This window comes from Grus americana, chromosome 1, assembly GCF_028858705.1.
Source record: "Grus americana isolate bGruAme1 chromosome 1, bGruAme1.mat, whole genome shotgun sequence".
Taxonomy (NCBI): Eukaryota; Metazoa; Chordata; class Aves; order Gruiformes; family Gruidae; genus Grus; species Grus americana.
Window position 1 is genome coordinate 147,741,735 of NC_072852.1, and position 21,101 is coordinate 147,762,835.

At 43.2% G+C, this 21,101-nt stretch overlaps 1 protein-coding gene across 1 annotated transcript in view; it reads right to left on the reverse strand.

The window, feature by feature from the left end:
- AFF3 (ALF transcription elongation factor 3) overlaps positions 1-21,101 on the reverse strand; it is a 332,349-nt gene that overhangs the window by 168,839 nt on the left and 142,409 nt on the right. The window contains exon 4 of the mRNA XM_054813187.1: positions 16,014-16,058. Coding sequence (XP_054669162.1) covers positions 16,014-16,058 — 45 coding nt within the window. The remainder of the gene's footprint in view (positions 1-16,013; positions 16,059-21,101) is intronic.

A 21,101-nucleotide genomic window follows, 5' to 3' on the forward strand; every position in this document is an offset into this window, starting at 1 on the left:
ATAGCTAGACAAATACTTTGCCTAATGCCATTTCATTTTCTGCCAGCTGCATGTGATTTGCTTTTGATCTGGCACGCGCTTCGTTATACATTATTAAAGAGCCAATCAGCGTGCCCCTGGAGTTAGCATCCTGCCCCCTGCTTATTTTTTAACAAATTTCCTCTTTTCTTTCGTACCACAGTGATTAATCATTTCAGCTAACGGCGGCACTGTTTATGATCTGAGTCAGTGACTTCAGACCATCTTAATCTCCTGTTAGGCAGGTTTTAATGTGCTGGGAATTTACTTACAAGCTTTTATTTATAGCACAGTATGCTCTCAATTTCATATATCAACAAAAACAAAAACCTGCAAATAACACTCGAGTTCTGCTTTTAATGTTTCTGATGAACTTTTATGGGAGGGAAAAGCCCAATGAAACTATGAAACAGAAACTAAAAAGGCAGCGTGATAAATGCTTATTTTTCAAAATAAGCATGTTTTTTATCCAGTTGTCTAGAGACAACCTGTTGCCTTCCAATGTCTCTCTGCAATCAGGTCGTTTCTGGTCTGGGTTATTTTGTACCCTCTGGTTGTCTGCAACAGTGCTTTTAGATGACTCGCTTATTAAAGCAGAGTCCTCTGGGGCTTCTAAAGTCCTTACTTGCAGCATCCTTATTTGCAGCATGGTTGGCAGAGAAGCAGCTTTGATTCTTCTGTTAATATTACAAATATTTCCAGCTAACTTTAAGATCTATGCTGAAATGGCTGACCTCTTTTCTATGTTATAACAGCAGTTCAAAAGACTCTTTTATTAAGCCAAGTGCCTGACCATTATTGTTTTTTATTGTGCTGTAGTTTTGTCTAATATTAAGGGAAATGATTTGAAGGGAGAGATAAAGCACCAAATGGATTTAGTTATCAAAAACTTTATGGTGTCTTAGGCTGCTGCAGGAGTAGTCTGAATAGATTTTTTGGGAGGATTTTTATTCTTTTCTAAGCAAAAATTATATACCCATTACAATGCTCTCCATCACATGGGCAGTGCCAAGGACTACAGGCTGGAGATCGTAAGTCTGCTTAAACAAATACTGAGCAAGGCTGAGACAAAGCGTCTGCTGACCCCAGCCAGGATGACACAGAAATGAGGGTCAGGAACTGCCGTACCACTTTCCCAGAGTGTCCCCTTTAGGGCCATCTTATGGGATTCTGTATTTCTAATGCCCCTAGATTTTCTCTTTTGTTTCCTTTTTGCATCATAATGAACCAAACCCCAGACTTTTCTACATGGGAGAAATGATAGGCAACATAGGCAGCATAGGGGTGGGCACAGCAGCAAAGGCTGCACACACATTTTAGGAGATTCGTGGTCTATGATACAGGTTGACAACTGCGCTGCTCTGGGGAGCGAGGAGACTGAGCTCCTTCTGGTCCTCTGGGATGCAGAAGAGAGATGTAGAAGCCAGAATCCACCTGCCTCCTGCCACTGGTTACTTCTCCAATATTGTTTCCTATTTACCATTTCCCAACAACAAACTTTAATCCCTCTTAGATTTAGTGAAATAAAAAATAATTCGTTGTCCATTTCAGCAAATCGACTGGGATCCTTCTGAAGTCAGCGAGGAGAGAGGCATCTTCAGAGGACAATTTGTCCCATCCCTTCTCCCGTGACTACCCAGGGAGATAAAATTCATACCTTAGATTAGATACCTATCTTCAAATAACTACAACAAGATGAGATAAATTCCATCTCAAATCATCATGTAACATTCACGCAGTAGAAAACATCTTATTTTAAATGCTCTCGCTTACTTTAGACTTCGGTAAACCTGTATAATTCAACATGTTATGCTTGGAACAAGGAACATGTTAGCGACTTCACTTTTACAAATTGAATAGAAAACTATCAACTTGTGTAGAACCAGCGAGATGAGTAATAAATGTTACAAGAACAGCTTTAGGCATTGCATATTAATAGCTGTGCTAGGATTGACTTGCGGTGCCTTGGTTCTATGATCAGCAACAAGATAATTAGTAAAATTATCCTGCAAATTCATTATCTTGATTCCTTCCACTTGTGCATTTTATTCATTACAGATCAAAATGAGGAGCTTTGCCTCCAGACAGATAATCAGAATGTAAGTGTCAGATACAAAAGGTCTGAACTTTCTTTAAATATGCTTTGGTAGATGTGACTTTAAATAGTCTCCATGATTCCAAGGAATTTACACTCATTAGTCCAAACAGAAGAAACTCTGTAATTTTGCAGAGAAATGCAGTTGTGCATTTTTTAGGCTTTTTCACATCTTAATTCTATCTTGAGATAAATTACTTAAACACTGGATAATTCTGGAACTTAATTTCTTTCTGGCTTAGTCTAAATTCACCTGTAGTGCTGTGCATTGCTCTCCATGCTCCTTGTCCTCCCACTGCCCCGATCCAAGAACCATCTGAACCATATTGGAACTCCCTTCAACCCATCCATCCAGGGGATTTTGGGCTGAAACTAGGGTGCGGGAAAGTTGCATGGACTGATTTACGCAGGTCTGTTGCCTTGCTGTACAGTTAAGACACAGCCAGACATGTGAGATCAGAAGTACCTCTTGGCTACCACCCATTTAGAGTCAGATAGAGAGCAATGTTCTCCTAAACAAAGTATTTCATTTTTCAGATCCTTATAAAATGTTTTACATTTTAGATCTGCCAGGAGCTTCATGCATCCCTCCTGCTCGGAACCAATGCACACAGTTTAGCTGTCAATGCTGTGTCTGGTTTGCGAGGGGTGCTTGAACCGGCTGCCTCCGACATTGAACTCAGGGCTAGGTGCCTGCTCCGTCTAGGCTCTCAGAGGAGTCAGCGGACAAGAGCAGGCAGCAGCATGAAGGTGATTCACAGCAGGAGCCTGACTTGTTGCACACCAGAAAAACAGCGCAGTGCTTGGCTGGACTGACCCTGCAGCCATCTGGATTCTGAAACAGCAACAGAGCAGTGGAGAGATGAGCGGACGTGAGCTGGAGAGGAATGGCTGGGGCGGATGGGTGTACGATCAGCTACATTTTCTATTTTACCTCTGCTGGCTTCAGCATTTAATTCTCCTTATCTTCACCTCACAGAACGCTCCATTTTCATATACCTTAACACACTTTAAGTTGTAGGATTCTTAAAGTGCTTTTATTTTGGGATATGAGCTTTGTAAAAATGTATCTGCCAAGCCAACAATGCTTTAAAATCCTTGCTTTGTTTTATAAAAGACACCTAAGTTTTTACTTGACTTGATTCTATTATTGCTGCAGGAAAACTCATGTGTAGGGTGAGACATGGCCTTAAAATTTTTGTAAGAAGGGCAGTATATTTTGTGGAAGAGTTGAGGACACATTGCAATGGAACATCTAATTATGGTTCTACCATAATTAGGTACCTCTCACTGGCCCCACATCCTGCATGGTACCTAGGATGTACTCTGCAGTGATTACCAATCCGATGGCTCTTGGCCAAAACACAGGGCCTCGAACAGACAGAACAAGGCGCATCATGGATCAGCCCATTTCTGCACGCGTTGAGCTCGCCAGTACTCGCATACACTATTTAGCTGGCATGGCATTTTCAGTGCCATATGAATTTTGAATTAGCTTCTGCCAAGCGAAGCGTGTGAGAAGGGACATTCTCAAGCTGGATTCACAGCCTTGCACATCTGCAAAGCTGCTGCAGCCAGAAACACTGCCAGGGGCTACGTGAGACTACCCGAAGCACAGGCATCCCTGGGCAGGCTGGCTCCTTCCCTGGCATCATGTGTTCAAGGGATGGGACACCAAAACCAAAGACTCCAGGTCCGTCTCTGGCTCCGCTGAGAACTCCCTCCACCTGTCTGTCCAACCTGTGTGGTTTCTGCGGGCAAAGACGGACAGAGAGAGAGGGGTAAAAAAGCAGACTCCTGTTGGTTTGTTTTAAATCAGAACTTACTGAAATTACAAAAAAGAAAAAAAAAAAAAAAGAAAGAAGAAACAGAATAATCCATGAAAGCTTTAGCTGACAAGATATGGAAAGGTACATACACCACAGAAACAATAACTGATAGGGAACACCCTTTACAGAAGGGAATGTTTGATGATTTGGGGAACCTGCCTATGTATAATTTATTAATTCCTTATGGCTGTTTTTTACTATATGTAATGCTTTATACTCTGTGCTAAGAAGACAAGGAAAAGAAGTTAATGTCTGTCCACGAAAAGGTCGATAGCTAAAGATTATCAGCACCTGAATAGATCTTACCCAAGGAAAACAAAAGGTTAAGGGCCATTTTTCAACTCTGCCTCTCCACAGGGATCTGGATTTGGATAGTGGAAAATCCCAGACAAGAGAAAAAAGATATCAGATACTAATCCTGGGTCTTAAAAAAAATCACAGAGCCTAAGTGACTCCTGTGAGACTTCAAGGGCCGAGAGACAAAGGCAGCTTGTTTAGGAGAAGAGAGCCCGGGGGCAGCTCTCTGAGCAGGGAGACACCAGGGAGGATGAAAGCCGCTGCTGCCCGGGAGGGGAGGGAGAGGGAAAGCCAGGCTGAGCCTGGAAGCCAGGGTGGAAATGTCATCTTCAGATGCAAGGGACCTGAGGAGTGACAGCAAAAAAACGATGGGGAAATTTAGACGAGGCAAATCGCGCGGATCTTTTATTCCTTTGTCTGGAGATGCATGCTGCTTCTCCGGCTAATGGGGAAAAGCCCCAGCCATCTATTTTTTTTGGAACAGCTGCAGAACTCGCACTGGTCACGTAGCCTGGAAAACGTGACGTATATGGCAAATTTGGGTAGCCTGCTCAGAGTAAGGGAAGCTTGCATGCCTGTGAGCCCTGTGTGGTGGGACCAAACACAGCAGGCTGAAGTCTGTCCATCTGCTTGGGAAAAGTCTGAAGTGCCTGGAACAGCAAAATCGAGCTCAGGCCCCTGTTCCCAGGAAAAAAAAAAAATTCTTCAAGCATCATCTTTCTCACAGAGTGAGGCTGCTGCAGCTACCAGCTTCCCCATCTGAGGAACAAGAGAAGGAACCAGCTGCCGCGGCAGCAACTATATTTAGCAGTCTATTCTGCTATTGATGCATATATACCTGGTTCCTATTGACCGTAATGAGAATTATTCTGACAAACCACAAGGAGAATTGGCCTTTTAGGGTTCAGATCATACTAACGAAATGTCTAAGGAAAATTACCCTCTTTTTGTCCATGCTAAATTATTCCAGCTTTTCATTAATACTCATTAGGTTTCTAAGGATTGGCATTTTTAGCAAAAAAATAGTTTTCGTTGACACAAAAAAGCCACCCAGATAAATGAAGAAAATGTTTACTCAATTTAATAGGCATAATTTTCTCGTTTGGTGCTCAATTCAACATCAGGATCTGAAGTCAACAAAGGTTGGATCAGGGTCTACAATTTTTTTAATTGGCCTCTTCTCATTTACACTGGAATATGTTGAAAACTCAGGGCTATAATGAACCATTACATATGCGTACATGCAATGCTAGGAAAATTAATAATGTCTTGAATTTGCTCAGTATTTATTCAGCATTCATGAGTAAATAAGAAATAACTTGATAATATTAATGAAAAAAAAAGCCTGTGGAAAACCCACACAGCTGGAAAGAAACTTTTTTACTGTGTGAAGCCCACTTTCTCTCCCACCAAGCTATTGTCATTACTCTGAATAACTTTTTCTCCCCCAAGGGAAAAGTGACAGGCTTGCAATTTCTATATAAAATTGCATGGTTTTTAACTGAAGTTTGTATGTAAGCCCTTTTATGTCTGGGTGACTTTAAGTGTAGTCAATATTATCGCAAAGAATACATATTTTTTTATTGAAATTAATTCTGTTGGCAAAAACTAAGTTTTCAGCAAATGTCAGAAATGTGATGATTTATCACCATCTTCATTATAACCTGTACAGTGGTACTGTTTGGACGACTGAGTCAGAATCCCATCATTTAAGGCAACATCAATAATTTGTACATGAAATAATTGGGTCTCTTCCAAGTACCTCACTTATGAAGCACAACTGATAGCATTTTACTTCCTAAGCTGCTAAATCCAAATAATCCTAGGAATGACACAATGCTCCATACACAGTAAATGGCATTTAGCACTAATCATAAAGGACAGATACTATGGCATTATGGTTGGTGAAAACTTGATCAGTATTCAGTCCGTTTCTCTTAAAATATTCTATTACGCACTTTGCATCCTGCTGACAAATGACTGTGTATGTTCTTGTCTTTCCTTCAAAAACAGTTTTTACCTTTCACATTTTCAAAGGAAAACCCCCACCCAATATGTCCCAAGGGCAACAAACTACATTGGCAAAAAGATGCCAAAATATATAGAATAAAAAAATGCTAGAGATTTTCAATCACAATTTTTGCAGTGTGGCTAGTACTGTATTCTCCAAGGTCTTTGAGTTTTTTGCACAAGGCAGGAGGAAGCCCAGCGCGTCGTATAGAAAAGTTAGACCACACCTCTCCGAACCCCCCGAGAGGACCCACATACCTGAGCGCTGTCCCACAACCGTGCATATCATTAAATCACTCACACCTGCACCGTCAACTCTTGCAGAGAAAATCCCTGCGTGCCCAGGGGCCTCTCCTGACCGGCAGCGTGGGTGAAGCCCACTCTGCTTCGTAGCTGTAAGAGAGTTTAGCTCTTTGGACATGAGCCATACTACGCTGATTGGCCTCAGGGTAAGAGAACAGTTATTAGTCCGTTTTACTTATTAGTATAGACATTGCAATGGAATATTCTTGAAAGCGATTTAATTTCCTCTTAGCAGACTCCTCTTTTCTCCCACAATTTCCTTAAAGTCTTTCTGCCAAGTGAAGCTAACTGCTAACTCATGTGTTGCTCCTAAATATGATTAAATAAGATTAACAAAAGAATATTTGTCTCAGCTCCCAGATGAGGAAAGCCGCCTCTCTCAGACATAAACAGAGAGCTCACGCTTCCTGGGTCAGACCGAAATGTGACAGTGGTGGGAGAGTTCCTGCTGATCATCTCCAGTTGTGGAAAATCAGGCACCGCAGAGGAATTTCCTAGATGTAAGAGCTTGTCTACTGAAAATATTAGTGTAGGAGACAGGAAAAGGTGCGCGGCCGAAGTGCGTGCGTGACGTCAGCCACTGAAACCCACAACTCGATCTAATGCGGGTTTTCAGAGGCACATGTTAAGGTGGGGATGGCAGTAGGTCTGTCCCCCTGAGGGCTCACAGGGCAAAGTAGGGCTGCGTCCTTGGGCGCCGGGGACAGTGGGGCAACGATTGCCCGGCTCTGCAGCCACAGCCCAGAGCACAGGCACAGCCCTCTGTCTCTCCCTCCCCTACTCTCCAGCCTTCCCTGGAAACAAGGTGAAGAAAATGGGAATGCTAACTTGGGTGGAAAATACATCATATAAAAGCATCTTGTCGCATCGTCTGATGAGTCTGCTTCCTTAATGCCCATTTAATCAAGGAAGAAACCACTGTCACCATAGGGTTTACTGGAGGATGCCATCATCACCTCAAGTCACACCTCCTTTGTGGTCTCATTTCGTTCTGAGTGAATCTTACCAAGGGGGTACAAAGTAGATTGTTCTTTAAAGGTGGCAGCTGAAGGCATCAAACCCCAGGCTCCCAGCAGTGCTATTACCCAAATTTTATTCTTCTTTCATTAGGACCGATAGCACAGGTCCTTTCTGGTATTAATATGCATAATTCTGTTGGCCTCAGAGGAACTGTGGCAGGGATATACAAAACGAGGATCTATCTGGCCCTTTGCCATTAATAACAAGGAATCATTTCTCTGTATTGGAACAAGATGGTGATTGTGCCTCTTTTCCAGCTTTGTGAAACACTCTAAACAGAGGGAAAAATTAGTAAGTATTTTACTGTATTATTTTTGTATAGCAGAGAGGCTGGATAATTCATTCTGGATTCTCTCTTGCTTTGTCAAATAACAGGGTGTATACACTCACTACAAAACAGCAATTTTGAAAATTAATTCCACCACATTAGCACGATAGTGTTTCACCAGCTCTTTTATACTGGCCTGCCTTTTCCTAACACACAGCCTTCGCCCATCGGCTACTTGTGTTCTAAAAAGAATATGAATCTCTTTCCTCTGTACCACCCTATTCAATTCAAAACAGATCAGATTTTGCTGTATATGAAAATGTCAGTGCCCCAGCACACGGGTGGCTAATGCCACAGAAAGTGCCTCCATGTCCTGCATTGGGACCTGGAAGACTGAAAGGCAGATTACCTTCGAGTGCCATTTGTTGCAAGTCTTATTCCCACCATAAGAGTTTCTACCTTGATCTCCTATTTCCACTGAACTCTTTATAGTTTTTGCCTTTTTAAGGTGATATTTTTTCATCGACACTGAGATTGATTAAGTTCAAGGTTTAAATATACAGCATACTTCAAACCTCAAAGTCCTTTGAGACACTATTTTCAACAACAACAGTGACAGCAGCAAAAATCCAAATGTGACAATTCAGGGGGGCTGTCAATGTACAGGTAATTAATGGTTGGTTGACATTATGACTGTTAGTATAGTATTTTAGTGCCATTTTACGTGGTGCTCTGTACCTCGGACTCTATATGTTAAGGGCCAGGGAAGTGACGTTGACACGTCTGGGATTAATGCGTTGGCTGCGAAGGTTTATTGGCAGTTGAAAACCACAATGTGGGCAATAGAAAGGATGTGCCATGCATGGTGCCCAAACCAGGAGCAGTTTCTGTTCAGATGAGCTGACAACAAGTAACAGATCACCTGGAGAGAGACTCTGATGATCTGAGAAAGCCCAGAAAGGGACAAAAACTGTGAAAAGTGAGGGATCTCCCCCCAGCCTTTTGGATGGAGAAAGAGATAATAAAGAGACCCTGGCTGCAGCAGACACACAGACAAGGTCCGAGACACCACATACAGACGGTGTATCCTGAAAGCTGCCAAGGTGTACGGAGTCAAGGGGATGATGGTGTACACAGGTATGCCTCCTCTGCAGTCATTGCAGCTTACGTGGACAAAGCCAAAATATCTTTAGCTAGCTCTGGTACTGCTGCTAATTTTTCCCTAGCAGCACAAGGTACCGTATGGACTGCTAATTCTCACTGAGAAGCTGGAGAAGGTCCAGGCAGAGCTTGCTGAAGCACCGTGGTGCTGCCATCCACACCTCTAGCGGTACCCAGGCTGGCTGGAGGAAAGCTGACCTAGGTAAATCGCTGCCGACAGCAACTGCTGTAGAAAAGATACTGTACAAACGAGCTGGATATCACGGTGTGGTAAGAAGAGCAATGTTAACCAGTGAATATTGGAGGTTGGATTAGATGGCTTGAACTATGGCTTAATGTTTCTGTGGTTCTGTGCCTCGGGTGAAATGATGTGTTTTCCAAACACTCTTGGGTATGCTTTTTCATTTATTTGAGTAGGAAAGACAAAAAGAATACCTAAGAAATGCAAGGAACAGTATACATCAGCCAAAATAACGCTTTAATTGCTCTGAAATTTAGGATACTGAAAGCAAAGCAGTGCTGTGAAAATTCTTCTGAAAGATTGCAATGAAAACAAATGATATTTTATGCCTCTGATAGATTTTTAATACGATTCTGACACTTTGGAGTACTTCTGTATTCAATGAGACCGAGCAAGAAAGGTAGTGTCAGCAACCTGGGGCTGCTTCTAAGTCTCCATACCTTCTCTCTCCCCCACCGCCTCTCTTTCCCCTGAAGTTGCTGTGTTCCTCCTGAAACGTTTCCAGGAGCTTCCCACCGGGCTCAGTCACAAAAGCCAATCCGAATTTCCCCACGAAGGTGCTGTGCCGAGGGCGGCCTTCTCACCTCCCTCCCAAAGTAGCCCAGCAATTTCCTTCCAGCGGCGAGACTGCAATAAAACGCTCTGCTGGCGCAGAGGTAGCGATTGCACGAGCGCCGTGCAGCAAAGTGGGTCTCCTTCCACCTGTAGGCTTTTCCCTCTGCTGTGGAAAGCAAGAGGAGTGATTAGAAATATACTGCTGATTACCATATTTCTGTTCTGTAATGCTTCACATGTCCGGCTCCACCAGGAGTTTAACTGCAGCCAGTGGGATCTTACAGTCATTAACATTTACAAGGCAGCAGTTCACAGTTGCTGAACTAACAACCTACCTCTAAGAAACTGATTTTTCTCCCCTCTAAGTATTGACACGTGCTCTACTGACTGTGATGCTTATTCACGGTGACAGTGCGTTTGGTAGGATTTCGTGTTTTCACAGGATTTGTCTTGTGCAGACAGTTTCTAATTTACCTCTGCTCTTGTTTTAATTCAATCAGCTGATGGAGTGCAGCTGATCTCACGGCACATATGGCTGCTCAGGTTTGAAAAAAACCCTGAATATTTGATGGGTTGATCCTTAATGCTTTCTGCTAAAGAATTAGCAAGCCTGCTAATGAGCCAGGGGATCCCAAGTGGTGAAGGGGAAAAATACAGAATTAGATTTTGTTTTCATTCAGTTTTTTATGCTGCTCAAATAAGAAGCACTGTGCTTTACACACTCTGATTAGTTTCACAGGGTAGAGAGATTCAAGTAAATTACTCATCAAAGCCATCACACTTAAAATGTCACGTTTTCATAAGCGGGTGTCCTGCGGCCACAGGAAGTCACAGCCTATTTGTAAGGGCGCCTGCGGGTCCTCACCCCCGGGCAGGAGGCTAGCGGCACCAAGCAGGGTTGTCCTTCACTGGGAGGGATGTTCGCAGCTAGAGTCTCAGTCCTTTCACCGCCTCCCCAACTGCTTTCTCTATCTTCCCTGAAACAAACTTATCTGTCCTCCACCCCACACCCCATCCTGCTTCCCCACTGCTCCATGCCATCTCAAAGGAGGTGGCTTCTTCCGTGTTGACTGGCCATGCTTGGTCTTCCTCCAGCCCTTTCTCTGCATTCTTGTTGCTCCACCAGCTTCCCGTCGTGTCCACATCCTGCAGCCAAATGCTGTTTGCAGGCCAAACATTCAAACTACGTCCGCCTCCCCCCAGTTCAACGACACCTCTCAAGTCAACACAAAACAACCCAGGGAATTCACAGAGAACACCTTCAATAATTAAAAGCTCAGTTTGCCTGTGGGTTTCCTTTCAACAAAGCTACTGCAACTCTAGGAAATCGCAGCTAAGACTGTAAGAATAGCCAGATCAATCTCCAACCACTTATCTTACAAAGCAAGAACAGCCTGCACTCCACACACTCCCTTTTTCCTTAAATCCGCAGCAAATATACTCAGAATGCATCCGATATTGGTTGCAACAGTTAACTTAGTGGAGAGGCAGGAGTCTTGCTGCTCCCATTTTTCACAGATAGTTCAGCAAAATAAATGTTTAGTCCAAACCCCACCACTCATAACAAAATACACAGTTCCACGCACTAATAAAATCAAATAGAAATCAGCCCAAATTCCTAATCTTGCTTAGCAAGCCTGTGTTTTAGCAAGGAGGTGAATAGGTTGGCTTTGGTGGTGTCTCAAGAACTCAGGTAGTAACTGGTCCGGGCGTGGAGGAATAAAGGATATTTGTGTACTCTTAACTCTTCTGCTTCACAGTGTTCTACCATGTCTTCCACCAACAATGCAAAAGCTTACATGGAATTGCCTTTTACAGCTACTGTCAAGTAATGAGGTTTTTCTCTCTTGATTTGGCATTACGTCTGTAACTTGGTCTTCCTGGAGTTACTTACATCGAAGGTTCTCTTAGAAGTTTCTCTATCCTCGATGTGCGTGCCTGCAGCTGGACAAAGAAGTCACTACACTTTGAAGAAGTTGCTATAAATTAGTGCATGGGGTTAGATGAGGTTCAGGATTCCTGCAGTGATTATAAACTCAGCAGGAGTCCTTACAACAGCTCCGATCTCAACAGGGTTACTGTCTTGTTAATCAACCTCCTTCAGGACTGGAAGCGGTTCTGCGTCTCAGTTCTTGGGGGCTTTCTCTGGAAGCTGCGGTTTCGTGCAGAAGGATCTGTCAGTTTACAAAGTCTACAAAGCTCCGATACATTTAGTAAAACAACATCAAAAAAGGCTAGACTTAAGCCGTGGCACCCTGCGTTGCACCAGAGAGCATAAATACTATAAATTCTTGTCACAGTTAGTGCAAAATAAGATCTGGTGATTTTAAAGCTATGACTAAAGTGATTTTGCAGCCCAGGTCCAGATATTAGCTCTGGCCATGTCCTGAAACCAGAGGGTGACAAGATCTGTGCACAAACCAACACGTGCCTCCTCTCATCTACTGGGGGAAGGAAATACGGGGAGGCAGAATGAGCAGATTTGGGGGCACACTTTCTACTGCCCTTGGTCTTGACTGGGGAAACACGGACATGCTGTGGAAGTACCGATCCGTTGGAAAAGCCACAGCCTGACCTGTGCAGGGAACACACTGTCTAGAAAGAGAGGATGTTTTCGGCTTTGTGTTGTGCAAGAGACAGCTAAAATAGGGTGCAATGGTCCTTAAAAAGATAAATATTAAGCATCTTCTTCCTTTTGCTTATGCTCCATACAGTAGAGTCGCCCTTATAATAAACACATTTGAGTGCACCAGCCCTCTTTTCTGAGGGGAACACAAGGATTGCAGCTCCTGTGGCTTTTCGTTGTCTGCCTTTGGGCACCTGGATGGGAACTGCATATATTCTGTCTGAAAAGAAGCTAAACTTTGGCTTTACTATGTGAATATGAGTCAACAGCGTACGCTGGCAGCCAAAAGGGCCAACCATGTCCTGGGGTGCATCAAGCACAGCATAGCCAGCTGGTCGAGGGAGGTGATTGTCTCCCTCTACACCACACTGGTGTGGCCCCATCTCAAGTGCTGTGTGCAGATTTGGGTGCCTCAATATAAGAAGGACATCGACCTGTTAGTGTGTCCAGAGGAGGGCAACCAAGATGGTGAAAGGCCTCAAGGACAAGACTTACGAGGAGCAGCTGAGGTCACTTTGTTCAGCCTGGAGAAGAGAAGGCTGAGGGATGACCGCGTTGCAGTCCACACCTTTCCAAGGGGGGCAGCGGAGGGGGACCGCTGATCTCCTCTCTCTGGTGATCAGCAACAGGACACCAGGAAATGGAATGAAGCTGCGTCAGGGGAAGTTGAGGTTGGACATTAGGAAAAGGTTCTTGACTGAGAGGGTGGTCGGTCACTGGAACAGGGTCCCCAGAGAAGCGGTCACGGCACCAATTTTGTCAGAGTTCAAGGAGAGTCTGGATGATGCTCTTAGTCATATGATTTAGTTTTAGGTAGTCCTGCAAGGAGCAGGGAGTTGGACTTGATGATCTTTATGGGTCCCTTCCAACTTGTGATATTCTATGATTCTATGAATAGCACCTCCAACAAAAACATAGAAATGGCATTCCTTATAAGCAATCTGTTTCAGAAACCCAGAAAATCTGTGTTAAAACTGAATGGATCTGTGCAGGACAAAAAGAGTGCACAGTGAGGGCTGGAAAAGTCTGGTTGCCGGTAATTTACAAAGTGAGGAGCAATGGCACATTATTACTGTTGCTGTTTTCACTAATTATCAATAACAACTACCACTCCTGACCTGGATTTGTATTGCAAGAGTACCTAAGCACTGCCTTTGTACTACACAGCAGTTCTCTGACAGAGAAAGTTCACTTTTCAGGACAAAAGAGAGGAGATGGATACATCCGACCTGACTGGGTACTACAAGGGACAAATGGGACAACACTGTTCAGGCATGAGAAACAGTGGTATAGCCCTGACCTCACCACTGTTTTTCCACAGTCCTTGTAGAAAAGGTGGCTCTTAAGAGAGAATCTGAAGTTAAGTATGGAGCTAATTGGGAGAGTGTTCAAGGCTCTTCCTAAATCTGATGGGAAACGTGGGAGAAATTAATTGATGTAAAACTTAGTAACATTGTGACCGAGGCTGGCATCACCAGGTAAGCTAAAGCGGGAGCTAACATGTTAGCACAGACTGGTAGACTTGAGGCATTAAAATCAGAGACAAATAGCTGTACTTGATATGATACAGAAGGAGATGACAGTGGTGAGATGTAAAGACAAATGTCTTCGGGCAAGACGTCAAGCTAGGAAAATGATCTTCGCAGCAGCATGAATGGAGGTGGGTAACATTGCATTTGTCAAAACCAAGGAACGGATGTTGCAGCAATCAAGGTATGTAATGAGAATTTGGACCCGAGACTTCCATCTCTGTGAATAAAGAGCTTCAGCTAGAAATGCTATAGAGTAAGGGTCTGCCAGCCTTACGTGTAATCTTAGACACAGAGACAAAGGGGAAGTTCAGAATAGAAAGTGATAACCAGGTTGCAGACCTGGAGGATGGGCAGATTGGAGAGGTTACCCATGATGACTGAGTATTCATGTGAGGGCAAGAGCTAGGGGATGAAAACAGTACGCCCTCCATTTTAGCCATGCTAAGCCTCAGCAGATAGCCAGACACTGATGCAAAGTGTGGCTTTTGAGCTGTGAGTTGTTTTATTCAGTTTTTAAGAAAAGTGAAAGAATTTGTGTGTAAGTCCTTACAAACAAAAGGGTCCTATCCATCCAAGGATACCCTGAACACTTCATCATGAAGCCTCACAAAAATATTTCTTGAGGAACGTTCCCAAGGGAAAAAAAAGAGAGAGCAGCAGCTGTGTTCACTGTTTGGAGATGCACCTTACCATCCCTAGTCATACAGTGCATTTTTCTTCTCAGCTGGAGTCTCTTACATATCCACGTCCCGCTGCGTGGAAGGAACCATGTCTCTTCCACATTTTTTGCCTAATTGCACAAGCCAGGTTGCACAACCTGAGGAGGAAGACCAGCTTCACGACTGTTCATTTTAAAAGCCTTGCATAAAAAAGGGGTGAATGAGCCTCACATCACATCACATACTAAGTGCGTCGTGAAAAATGTAAAAAGCTCTCATGAATCATACTATCTGCTACTAATTTGTAACAAAACAGCAGGAACTGAGGCTGAGGCTTCTTGAATATGCAGTTCAGTCCTACAAAAGCCTACTTTGTAAATGCTCAGTAAAAGCTCTGCCAGTGAATTCATAAGCAATACATCATCATCACCACCCTTTGATAAACTCTTTGTCCAGTTTAAGAATTAAAAGCTTTATTTAACATATTCAGGGGGAATGCCTTTAGAAATGCCTTTAGAAACAACAGACTTAATGCACTACTAATCTCTAAACCAAATATTTATAGCCCCATAGTTTATAAACAATCTGAAATATTTGGGTAGTGGATATCCAAGAGGTGGAAGCACACACAGTAATAGGGAGGTTTTACCATTCCATCTACCTTGTTTTGTGTTTCAATCACTATTATATCAGATTTATAAGCATTGCGAATTGGTGAATTATCAGTTTAGAAAAAGAAATGAAAAAAACATGAGTTAAAATACATGGAAATGTTCCATTGTTTATAAATTTGTCTGCCTCAGAAAATAATCAATATCAAAGTTGATTCAAGCCAAGATCTATCTGGATGTGTATTAATTTGCTCCATGAAAATAAACTAGAAATTACTAAGATAAAAGAAATAATAATGAAATATGGAAATAACTACGGATTTTGCACATTGTCATTACATAATGGACATAATGGACATAATGACATTACATAATGGATTCTAATTAAATCCAGGTGGAAAATGACCTTCCTAGACCTCCCTTCAAAATTAAGATTTTTGACAGTCATGATTAATGAAAACATGCACTTTGCATGGTTTGTAAACCTGAAACATCATTGTACATTTCAGTTTATAATTTATCCCATTATCTGCTTCTGCATGCATGAAGGTCAGCCGTACTGGCACAAAGTAGCAGTGAAATCCAGAAGCTCCGGAAGGTTGTCTTCACAGATTTTTCAATTATTTTTCATGAGGAAATAATTTTGCCTACTTTTTCCTTAGAAAGATGACAATCTAAGAGAGTAATACTTTTAACAGCAGTAATTGCAATATTCTTGTTATTCTCTTGTCTTTTTAGAGTAAACAAAATGGCACTGGAAAAAAATGGGTTTTTTTAAGGATTCCTACCCGCAATATTTCTTCAATGCAGCTGTTATCTCCTGTTCCACTGTCCTGTAAACAAAATGAGAAAATAGTTTGTTTGTGTTTTAAAAAGAAATAACAAATAGCAGGTTTCAGAACATGGTTGTCACATGAAATATATTCCAACCTCTATTACAGTTTTGAAATGAGGCCAAGTTTTTCCAGCATATGAAAACTTGCGCTGCTTAAAATTCTCAAATTATTCCCCATCAGCACCACAGGAAGATGCAATATTTGCAGTGTTTACGTACGATTGCAACATATTTGTATAAATTCATAGGATTTTGTTTACACCACTTTTGGGTGCAGTTCCTGCTGTTTTAGATATACTGCATATGAGTAAGCATGAGCGAAACAGTTATTGCATGTACGTAGATCCAGTGTGTGCATTTATTTGTATTAAATGAGTAACATCTCTCTGCATCCTTTGTGCAGGAAAGACTCTGCAGTGACGCTGCCTGTGCGAAGCCTGACGATGTATGGGGTAGAGGCACCTGTGATGCCGAGGGGAGACCTGCAGCGACTGCAACACAGAGCACGGGCTAAGCAGCACAGCAGTCCTGAGAAGGCTACGATTTCCTAAAAAAGCTGACCCTAAGCCCACATGTATGTTGTGAGACTGAGGGTGCAGAGGAATCCAGCTCTCCTGAATGGTATGGCTTCCTCCAGAACCATTCTGGGGAAGGGAAATCAGAGATTTGGCAGAGCAGCTATCCCCCTGTAGGAACCATCCAGCCGGTACCTCACCTACATGCTCAGCTTGGTTGTCTCTTAGGACCCAAACTTCTGCCAGCAAAGAAGAGGCAGCGCGAGACACCAGTCTGCCACACTCACGGCCCCCCTCCCTCCTGCCTGTCCCCTGCCCGCAGTTCGCTTGAGCTGCCCAGCACGACTGGGAAGAGAAGGCACACCACGGATGGGGGTACTGACACTGGGGGGGTGCCCGTCTCCTGCTGCTCTCCACAAGATACAGGGGGCTGCTGCATCATGGAAGTTTTCTGGGGATTTTCTTCACCACTCTAAATTGCCTGAGAATTCCCCAAAGAAAGGTTTTCTTCCTTCTGCAGAACAGAACTAACTGAGGAAGCAGGAGACCGGGGTTGAGGTCTTCCCATGTGGGAAGGAGGGTGTGAAAACAAACCCAATACAATTAATTACTGTCCCCAAAGAGCTAGAAGGAAGGTTATTTGGTCTTCGCCTCTTGTTTTCAAAAACCACCTGGAGGTTCTGAGTTTTCAGGTGCCCACCTGGAGAAATATCAGAGCAATTTGTTATTCCAATGTGCTGAGCTCTCGTCACCTGGAAATCAGACTTCTTTACCTCACCTGCATTTGGGTACCCAAAAAAATCACAAGGCACTTTCAAAAATGGACACTTCTGTGCCTACCAGACCCAAGTGATACCACTAGCCAGTTTGTGTAAGTCCTGTTCCTGGACACTGTCACCACCGCTCCCCAGCCCGAGCTGAGTGACTGAGGATGTCTGGATCCGCAGCCGCTCGTAGCCTAACAGCTGTAACCAAGGTCAGAAGTACGACAGCCATGCATATGCAAGGGAACAATTTATGTTTCATAATTTTTTGTAGCTGTTATTTCATGCCAATTCATAGAAAGTCGTAAGTGCTTTATTGTCAGCACTCCTGCTAAATCTTTGCTGAATATGGCCCTTGATTGTTAAATAAATGAATTGCATTAACTCTTTTTGGTGTAACACAGTCCATCAGCTTTACAGTCACTAGGAGTTACACCACTGATTTCAAAGGGAAAGCAACTAAGCATGCTATAAAGTCAGCCTTTGGGGAATTACTCATATCTGATGTAGTGATGCTGAAGAGAAGCTGCAGCCCTGTGCAGACAGCCCTGTTCTGATCTCAGCCCTGTCCCCGAGGAGCCGCACAACACCACGTGCGACCTTTCCCGATGCCGGAGCAGGAATGCAAGTGCAATAGTTCACGTTGCCAATGAAGTCAAGGCGGCAGACAGAAACACCACAACAATCTCTGGATATTTTAAAATTCATATTAGCTAATTAGCTAATTGGGTCTGTGGGTTTCCTTACATTTTCTCCCTTTCCTTGCCCAAACTCTGGTCTATGTCCTGTTATCCCACTAACAACAGTGGAGAGCGTAAAGCCCTCATCATGAACGCCTTGTTTACAGAGCCACGAATTTACTGCCTGACCTCAAGTTCGCTATTCTAGTCCACTGCCATCTTACAGAAGGGGGGATGAAATGACCTACCATCTTATGTGGTATACGACGCATTGAACATACGGTAAAATGATGCTTTTTATTTTTATGTGAAGACAAAACTACTGAAAGTAAATTCGACGATAGGCTATTTCAGAGTAGGTTTAGAAACAAGCTTCTGTTAGGAAATGAAATATCCCTCCTAAAAGTGTAATGAAATAAATCTGCAAATACTAATCAGCAAGAAACTACACTTTCCATTACCACAGAACTAAAACTTTAGCTGTTCTCCCTAGCACATCATATCTCTGGGCAGGGAGTAAAACAACTTTTCGTATCTCTCTCTCAGTATCATCACACTGCCTTTCAAAAGGCAAAAAAAAAAAGCTGGAAACACAAAACCAAAGACAAGATATGCAAAACTGAAAACAATATTTGGAAAAAACCCTCAGTATCTATATTTTCCTCTTTGTTCTTCATCTTTTGAGTGCCAAATATAAATTTCTTACTTTATTTTTGCTTTGAATACTTGTAAGGATCTTGCATAACTGTTGATATCAAACTTTCTAGAATTAGGGTGGAGAAGTTAAGAGACGATGCTCTCCACACAGCAAGCAACTTCAATTTCATAAGGCCTGGGGCCATATTATTTTTTTTCTTCATGATATCATATAATACAATGCAGAGTGTTATTACGGGATTTAAGGCATGTCTGAAAAGTGTCTGTAGGTATTGGTATGGAAAAGACTCCCCATTCTCATTGTAAAAGCTTATCTTCTCCGCTACATCTCTACCCATGTTACAGAAGAACCCTCACTGCCCATGAATCTGTCAACCTGAATTTAACTTCATGGCCATATTTTAATTACAGAAAAAAAAAAAAAAAAGAGCTGGTAAATGTTTCTTGAAACCTGAATTAAAAGCTGAGATTGCATGACCTGCAGGCAACAAATAGCACAGAGCAGTCGACGTGCTATTTGCATCAGTGGACTTGCCTGATCCAAACAATATTGTGTTGGTGCGGGCTGCATGACGCAGCACCTGCGTAAGGCTGATGTCGGTCGTGCCAGCGATCTGCGCAAAGCAGCCCCTCCACCCTCTCGACAGCCTGCATGCCACAGTAGACTTGTGCAATAAACGTTTTAATTACTTCTTTTAAAAAACCCACAAGAAACAACAAAATAAGGCTGCTGTTCCCAGCTAAGCCGAGGAGCTGCTACCCTGTATTTATTCTGACATTCATGAACCCGGCTCATTTGCCTCCCTTCGCATTTTGCGATCTGTCATAACAAACTCGCCTCACTGAACCTTCAATAAACCATCAGCGAAACAGTGGCCAGTCTCGGGGAGCTGTCGGGGGAAGCGGGCTCCAGCCTCTTCCCTCTCCGATGCTGCGCCCGTTACCTTCGTTCCTCAGCCAGCGCAGCCTGAGGAACACCAAACATTTGCACACACGTGTGGCTGGCGTACAGCCTGGCAGGAGGACGCGAGGAGCTGCCGCCGAGGATAACGGCAGCGGCTGCTGAAGAAATAGCCGGGAGCATCGCACCGCTGATAACGCGAGCAGCTAATTACCATGCAAAGCACAGAGAACTGTAAGAAACAAGGCTGACTAAAGGCTACATTGAATTCTTGAGAAATGGGATGTCATTTCAAAAAAAGCTACATCTGTACAAATTTTATTTCAGAGCATTACTTTATTTCTGTTTTCTTTACCAACAGCTTTCATATGGAGATATATAAAGAAATGCGTCTGAAAGGAACTCCTATCTGTGATACTTCTCCCTCCTTTCAAATCTTTGTGTTAAGGAAAGAAAGAAAAATCTTCTGCAAGTATCTATTTCCATTTTAGCCTAAGACATTTTTATGGTGCAAGCTTTTGGTGTTGTTATTATTTGGACTGTGCTAAGTGTTTTTACAAAGTCTCCAGAAATTATTGGATTTTGTCTCCAGTATAAACTAGGCATGATAAAGATCTCCAGAAGGTTGAGGTGTGCACTCAGCAGACTTGCTGGCCTCTTCCACTCAGCGGGAGCCAGGCTCGCTGTGTCGGTGCTTGAACGTCGGTCATCTGCAACCAGTGGCATGGCAGCAGCCGCCACGCGTCCATCCTTCGGGTGCCACCTCTGCCTCCAGGGCAGCTCTCCAGCTGCACAAGCGCTCTATGGAATCGCTTAAATTGGGGCTGAGGGATTATCCCTGGGGCTGAAAATGAAACTTCAGGCAGGAAATGTTGGCAGACAATAACCTAAATCCATGATTAAAAACAATAGGGGAAAAAGCCCACACTGATGGACCTTGATCTGGAAGCATATTAGAAATGCTTCTTTGCCAGGCAAGAGCATGAAAGTATGGACATACACACACGCACATGCACATATGTATATATGACATTTTCTGTACAATCCATTTGCTAGAAAGGAACTTCCAGTATGAAGAAGGTAAGTAAAGTCTGTATCTTTTTACTTATTCATATGTGCAGCCTCTGCCTGTTGGGTTGTGGAGGACCATTGCCCTCAACAAAGTTTCCCTTCGATCGTTTCTCTGAAGAGATCTTAACACCTTCCAGTCGTGGTATAAAATGCTGAAATTTAACAGGGAGACATGCTTGAGACCAGAGAGGTGACTTCTGGGGTTTCTGTGGAAATATAGCCAGGCTGTGTAAAGGAATGTTTTGGGAGAGGTCATCTGCAGATACCCAGGAAGGGGTTTTAGACATTTAGGGTTTAACTTGCTGTTGATTTCCTTACATGTGCTATGTCATCCAAAAGGCTCTTTATGGGATGGCTGCGCTGAGCCCACACTGCTCTGGAGAGAAAATGCAGGACTCTGACATCAGGAAAAATGGGCTGGTTAAAAGATTAGACCTTGACCTGGTTAAAAAC